The 7500-nt window shown below is 44.6% G+C and overlaps 2 protein-coding genes across 2 annotated transcripts in view; one reads left to right on the top strand and one right to left on the bottom strand.

The window, feature by feature from the left end:
- Positions 1-585: 585 nt before the first annotated feature.
- Positions 586-4506, bottom strand: LOC134189345 (ATP-dependent RNA helicase DHX8-like). Its single transcript, XM_062657576.1, has one exon. It carries the CDS (start codon positions 4439-4441, stop codon positions 863-865), a length of 3579 nt encoding a protein of 1192 aa, XP_062513560.1. The 5' UTR covers positions 4442-4506; the 3' UTR covers positions 586-862.
- The window catches only part of LOC134189346 (disintegrin and metalloproteinase domain-containing protein 10-like), a 9353-nt gene continuing 6359 nt past the window's right edge, over positions 4507-7500 (top strand). The window contains exons 1-4 of the mRNA XM_062657577.1: positions 4507-4585; positions 4644-4788; positions 4848-4978; positions 6758-6965. Coding sequence (XP_062513561.1) covers positions 4519-4585; positions 4644-4788; positions 4848-4978; positions 6758-6965 — 551 coding nt within the window. The 5' untranslated portion in view covers positions 4507-4518. The remainder of the gene's footprint in view (positions 4586-4643; positions 4789-4847; positions 4979-6757; positions 6966-7500) is intronic.

Below are 7500 nucleotides of genomic sequence, written 5' to 3'. Positions count from 1 at the left end.
CGTACGCTGGGGTCAACCGCGTGCGTCGAGTGGGACTAAGATCACCACCACAAACGTGTGGATCATCGTCGTCATCTACAACGGCTCGAACACACAAACGCTCTAATTGTCTATCGAGCTAGAAGTGTTCACATCGACGAGGGCCGAGAGCGTCGGGTACGCAGTGGGACGTTGCCATAGCCGGAGACGGGAGTCTGGGACATGATGGCAACAACATTGCTCAACAAAGCAGATCACTGTTGTGTAGTTGTCAGCCACGTCAGTGGGGCAACTCCAATTGTGACGCATCAGTCTTAATTAAATGATTGGTCGTCCCTTCCGTGTGCACGTGCGTCACTAGAACAGGAACAGCGCATCCAACTTGATTTTTTAAATTGAACATCCACCACACCACCCCAGCAATTTCGAATGATGTCACTACGGTGCGATCAGAGTGGGAACTCTTAGCTAAGGCATTTTCACACTTGAAGGGCATCAAACCGCATCAATCCACTTTGCAGATGTGAATTGGATGCGGATTCAATGCAGTATAAATCAGCCTTTAGGTGTTTCCACTGGCACAGTCTACTAGTAGTGAGTCTCAGTCACAACCTCCTTCATCTCCCAGTGCAGCCTTCAATTAGAACCTTATTTTACTTACAAGCGGTTTAGCACCCACAACAATGAACCGGAAGAGACTCAGCAGCAGCACAGACACGTTAGCAACAGGAATATCTATTGACATAGAGAACATTGCTAACAGACAGCCTTTCAAGACAATCACTCTATGCTAAATTGTACTGAAATAATTCCAAAATATACTTGAAATAATTCCATAACGCATTGAAACTATTCCAAAGCATGCTTGATAGAATACATAGTCTCAATGCCGTCGTTTTTGTCTCGATATTCTCCAGGAGTTGGGTTCCTCGTACTTGTTGTAGAGCGGTTCAAGACGTTCGTTGCGCTTTCGTTTGCTGAGCTTGTTCTGGTCTGCAAACTTGAAGAAGGCTGGTGCAAACTCTACCAGCCACTTGGGATCGACAGCAACCACCTCTCTCATGTACTCCTTTGTGGTCAATACCAATTCGTGGTATATCACCCAATCTGGTTGTCGGTTGAACAAAGCACTGGAGGGATGGACATACACAGTTTGGTTGTCCACTAGGGTCTTGTAGCCTTCTTGGGGGTCCTTCCTGGCAGCATTTCGAAAGAAGCCACTGGTTATCGCCATCTGAACACGAGATGTGTTCTTGCCACATGAGACAATATCAAGCTTGTGTCGATCCATGATGCCCACCATCTGCTTTCTGACATCTTGGGAACGACGTAGAGTGCGGGCTTGGACAAAATTCTCATAGCACCAAGCATTAGAGAACTTGTTATTCTTCCATGAATTATAAACAGCAAGCAAAGTCAGGTGGTCACCCTCAGGTTGATGGAACTTGGCTTTGCGTTGATCTGCTAATGATTGCTTATCCTTAGGGCGGTAGAAAACATTCTGGACTGACAACATGGATACGACTGTCAATATTTCCTCACTACATCCCAAGTGAACCGACTGGATAAGAACTTTGGATAACGGTGGCTCAAGTGGGAATTCGGCCATCCGTCGGCCTAAACGTGTCAGGAGGCCTTCAGCATCCAGAGCACTGAGCGAATGCAACTGCTCGAGAGCCATCACCATAGTCTCCATAGGTGGAGGATCCATAAAATCAAACGACAGAAGGTCATTGATGCCCATTGCTTTGAGACTGAGAAGAGTACTTGCTAGATTTGTTCGTTGAATTTCTGGAACGGCCGAGGGAAGCATCTCATCTCGATATGCTCTCTCTGTGTAGAGGCGGTAACATTTGCCAGGTCCCGTTCTTCCTGCTCGACCTGCACGCTGCTTTGCTTGTGCCTGAGAAATGGGTGTAATAACAAGGGCATCGAGACCACTCTTTGAGTTGTAGACCTTCTGCTTGACAAAGCCCGGATCAACAACGTAGTGAATGCCATCAATGGTCAGGGATGTCTCAGCAATATTTGTTGCTATCACAACCTTTCGGCTGCCCGGAGGAGCAGGTTCAAAGATGCGTGTCTGCATCTCACTTGGAAGGGCACTGTAGACTGGAAGTATGATTAGCTCAGGAACATCTGGACCAAGTGACTTCATCCGTTCGTACAAAATCTCACAAGCCGTGTCAATCTCTTCTTGACCAGTAAGGAAGACGAGGATGTCTCCGGGTGGCTCGGTCAAATGAATTTGCATCACTGTGATAAGGCCAGCATCAAGGTAGTCAGTCTCGGGCTCCTTTGTGTAGAGAATTTCCACTGGGAACATACGACCCGGAATAGTGAAGATGGGTGCTTCAAAGAAGTATGTGGAAAACTTGACAGCATCCATAGTGGCAGACGTGACAATCAGCTTCATATCGGGACGCCGCTTCACAACTTCCTTCATTAGACCAAAGAGGACGTCTGTGTGGATAGTCCGTTCGTGTGCTTCATCCAGCATGACAACTGCATATTGGCTCATATCGGGGTCAATTAGACACTCTCTCAGTAGCATGCCGTCTGTCATGTACTTGATGACCGTCTCAGGACTGGTGCAGTCCTCAAAACGTATTGTGTATCCAACTTCCTGACCAAGACGACATCCAAACTCTTCAGAAACACGCTTGGCAATCGACATGGCAGCCACTCGACGAGGCTGTGTGCAGGCAATCTTGCCTCGAACTGTCAGTCCAACTTCAGCCATGTATTGTGTCATTTGTGTAGTCTTGCCACTGCCAGTTTCGCCTATCACAATCAGCAATTGGTTTTCAGTGATTGCCCCAACCAACTGACGTTTCAACTTAAATATCGGTAAGCCTTCCCGTTGCTGTACAATAGAAAGCTTTGTTTTCCTGCCATACGATGCTTTATTACCACCAAACGATGCCTTCTTCCACTCAGGCATATCCATCGGATTTAACCCGATGCCTCTGAAATCATGTGCCAAATAGCGTTGGCCACCTTCCGGCATTGGGTCGTCATAGAACTTTCCAACACCTTTTGGAATAGTGTCCATATCTGTTTCTCGTTTAGCCTGACGTAGCTCACGTCTTTCCTTAGCCAAGGCACTTTGTGTAATTGCAGCACGCTGCAACGAGCCATCTGGATTCCTGACAATCTTCACAGGACTCATGTTAACAGTGAGCCTTGTCTGACCAGAAAGAAATGACGGTTCATCTTCAACAATTTCTATTTCTATTTCCTCATCAGACCCGGCATCAATCTTAGGCATAACACCCGTGTCTTCATCAAAGTCGGGATATTCCGACTTCTCAATCACACCTGCAGATATCAGCTGTTTCATCTCCCACTTTTCAGGTGATGTCATACGTCGACTTGATTTCTTCGGTGCAGGATCTTCTGCAATGCTTCCTGCCATAGATGGTATGTTTGTCGGTCTGTCAGGATTTCGTGTGACTGCCTCCCTCTGCTTGTTCTCCACTTCTCCACCCATCTTTGCTCGCAGCCGATCAGTACCTGCAGGATTGAGATCCTCTCCAGTCTCTTGGTCCACTTCTCTCATGGATAAACTCATTTTATTTCCAGTTATTGACAACACTTTCACGTTCACCCTCTGTCCACGTTTCACCACATCAGCAACATTTGCCACACGTCCTTCACGTCGAAGCTGAGATACGTGCACGAGACCATCATGTCTTCCTCTCATACCCTCGAGTTGTACAAAACAGCCAAATTGCATAATGCTTGAAACTTTGCCTGTGTAAATGTTGGCAACCTGTGGTTCGTCTGCACTAGATTTGCCGCTAAGATACTGTTCTCTGTCTCGGTCTATCTGACTTTTTCTCTTCTCCCTGTTTCTGTCTCTTGAATGTGACCGTCTCCTATCTCTATCTCTGTGTTTTCTACGACCATGTCTTCTCTCATCGCTGTGTGATCGTGATCTCCTTCTGTGCCTTTCCCTGCTTCTCGACCTAGATCTTGATCTCTTCCTTCTTCTCTCTGGACTCTTTGACATCTCACTCTTCCGCCCTCGACTCCGTTCATCTTCAGTGACGTGAGATGTCTCTTCATTGACTTCCTTGTTCTTGGTTTCTGAGTAAATCTCTAGACTCGCTACCTCTTTATCGTTCGGAATACACAAGCCAGGAAACGCTTTTCTCTTCAAATCAAAAGGTTCCTCTGGTTCTACATTCCCGGATGTCCCATCTCCTATTGGTTTCTCCGTAAAAGCGGTAGGTTTCATTTTCTGAATGAGACGTAGAAGATTGGCAGCAAAGAAATCAGGAACCTCAGCCCCGTTGTCTTTCAGTACAGCCCTGAATTTCACTTCTGTTTTGCTCTTGACCGCTAGATCAATGATGAACTCAGCAAGGACCTTGTCACCCATACCAAGATGATTTTCCAACTCTGTACAGACTTTAGAGACTAGCGAAAGGTGCTCGAGCTTCTCAACTTCGTCCATGATACGACAAGTTAACTAGCAAACCCCGTATATTAGTTTAGCTCTAACGTCCCGTATTACCTAATTGGTTTTGGAGTATGTGGACGGTGTTCTCAAGTTTAGCTTACTTGAGTCTGTTTCTCGTCAGCGAAGCGTTGTACCACAGTATATACAATTGTTAAAGAATTCGCACGCAGCATTTTCACGTATATTTGTGTGACAGGCTCTAGACAACAGCTGTCAAGTAAGATTACCAACTACTGGCCAACGTATATTGACAGAGACACCCTTCTGGAGTCGCACAGACATTTAACCAGCAGAGCGGCGTCGACGTCTTTCCTCACGGTCAAATTTTCGTACAATAAGAGGTCAGGCAGTATGACTGAGGCGATGGCAGATCCGGTCAATGAGAATTATGTGCATGTAGATCTGTCATCTTGCAGTTGGAAAGGCAGAAGGATGTTTTGTCTCAATCTGCGACCGTGTTGAGGGTGGACGACTTTGGCGTTCACAGAGAGGCATTCGATCCCCAGGAGTTCTACGTAGGCGTCGTGGCAGGTCTGTTTTGACGTCGTCCGTACTGGGTGTGGGTGTGGGTGTGGGTGTGCAGCACGAGTCGTTTGTAGCTGTATGATCGTGCGTGGAGTAGAGTACGCTGTTTTTGTAGAATGTTGGGAATCTTATGATGTGGTACTTAGAGGGACTCCTTCCGTGCACGCTGTAATTAACTCATTTTTGTAGCACCGTACCATGTAGCATCACTTATTGTTATTGTACTTCAGCTGTGGTTGCAACTCTGAGTCTTAAAGGTGCCCGCTCACATACACGCGCACGCGCAGACACACTCACGCAAACTTGAAATATGTGCCTGTAACCACACTGTGACACATTTATTATTTAGCATTTTGGGATAGCTTAATTTAGAACGACAAAGAGATTTCTTCTTGTTGCATGCATGTGACCTGAAATGGGTGGAGCACAGACCATCATTGTGATGGCATCCGAAACATCTATCATGTATGAAGTTCTCTAGTAGCGTACTGGTGTGTGGCACCTCTTCTTTTACCTCCATGGCTTTTCATGCTTCGGGTTTTGAATCCATTGCAATAATGCTCTCTGCTCCACCCATTCCTGGGTCACACGCAACAAGAAAAAGCTCGAGAAAGGGCTTTGACATTCAGCGTCAAGCTATTTCAAGATGGTAAATGGTAAGTGTGTGGATAAGAACCTAACACACTTGTCATTACCTTTCTCAAGATGTCAAGTACGAGGAGCATAACTGACGTGGTGGACAAGAACGCGACTCACATTTCTCTTTATAGTAGGAGTAAAGACTGTATGTCATAGAACACGGTGCACCTGCCCTAAGATGTTTCTTTGTTCTGCTTCGTTATGACACACTGGCACGTTTTCAAGTTTGTGTGGGTGTGTCTGCACATGAGTGGTGAATTGTTAGTGGGCATCTCTAAGGTTGAATACAAAATTTTTGATTTTGTATATTTTATTGAATGCCAATGTGTTCCAGCCAAAAATTAAAATATTAATTGTTACAAATTTTTTTTACATTTTATTAAAATGTGTCAGCGAGTTGTGTTTACGTACTTAAATTAAATTAAATTAAACAAGCAATTTTGCAAGTTTCTTTCTACCGTAGAAGATGAAATATTGGCGGGGAATTTATTTGGCGGATTGGCGGATTTTTCAGCGACCGCCAAGATAAAATCCACCATTAATTTGGCTACCAGAATATATTGACATCATCATCCATGTGGATCAGGCATCATATGGTGATGTGGTGGTACGTCACGCGGATGAGGCCACAAGATGGTAGGTAATCCCTGCTTGCCGTCTGTTGTGTCTATAAATGAGGCAGTGAGGCTATGGATTAAGCTGGACTGCCACGTTCACGCAGGTCCCATTCTTTGCACTGACACAGCAGGTAATTCTTCATCACTAGGCAGTAGTTGGAGACCAGTAATATACCGGTATATGAAATTGATGCACAAAGTATATTGGCGGATTTTATTATTTTGGCGGTTCGGGTCGGGCATCTTTTGATAACTGATATATATATATATCAAACCACCAATATGTATTCCCACCAATGTTTCATCTTATACGGTATATCATACGATGTCTCTATTGCGCTTAATTGAATTCACATTATTCGCCCACAATCTCAACATCTCGTGTTTCCCAATTCCACGTTGATCTAGTGGTCATTGCAGCTAGCACAAACAATTTTTTACACTATATACGAATAACCAATCATCAAATTTAAGAGCAATAGTTTGCAATTGACATTTTTATTGTTTCACTAAGTTTTTTGCCTTGTAGGCGAGAACAACTCTTGGGCACATGGTTATGTAACAGTCAATGGTTTATTCGAAGGCACCTTTCATCTAACAACTGGTCGATATCATGTTGAGCCGGCCAGCTATTACAGCCATGTAGGTCTAAATGAGAAACTATTCAATACAGTTGTTTACTCGGAAGATGATGTAATCCACGACTACGTGCTGTCGGAGCCACTAGTGGAGCACGAGTAAGTAGAGTATGTATTGCAATATTGTGAGTGTATTTGTTTGACAATGTTCTGGTAGTTATGTGTCTTGCCAATTGTATTGTCTGCGGTAAAGCAATAGATTGTGGTTGATTTTTTGGTGTAACAACTTACTGATTGATGACACGTAACGATTGGTTGTGTGTGTGTGAGTGTGTGTGTGTGTGTGTCTGTCTGTCTGTCTGTCTGTCTGTTGGTCTGTCTGTCTGTCTGTCTGTCTGTCTGTCTGTCTGTCTGTCTGTTGGTCTGTCTGTCTGTTTGTTTTTGTCTGTCTGTTTGTTTTTGTCTGTCTTTGTCTATTGGTCTGCATCTGTCTCTGTCTCTGTCTTTCTTTCTGTCTATTGGTCTGTCTGTCTCTATGTCTGTCTATCTGTCTATCAGTCTATCTGTTCATTGACTGTTATTGTTATGCATACATAAAGTTAGCGATTGTTATTGGTAAGAGTAAGATTTCAAATATAGCAATCTGTTTATTGGTCTGTCTGTCTGTCTGTCTGTCTGTCTGTCGGTCGGTCTG

This window comes from Corticium candelabrum, chromosome 14, assembly GCF_963422355.1.
Source record: "Corticium candelabrum chromosome 14, ooCorCand1.1, whole genome shotgun sequence".
Taxonomy (NCBI): domain Eukaryota; kingdom Metazoa; phylum Porifera; class Homoscleromorpha; order Homosclerophorida; family Plakinidae; genus Corticium; species Corticium candelabrum.
This window is presented reverse-complemented; position numbering and strand designations above follow the sequence as displayed.

Bases quoted from the DNA above. Each gene is read 5' to 3' on its own strand.
- LOC134189345 (XM_062657576.1), bottom strand. From the start codon at position 4,441: ATGGACGAAGTTGAGAAGCTCGAGCACCTTTCGCTAGTCTCTAAAGTC.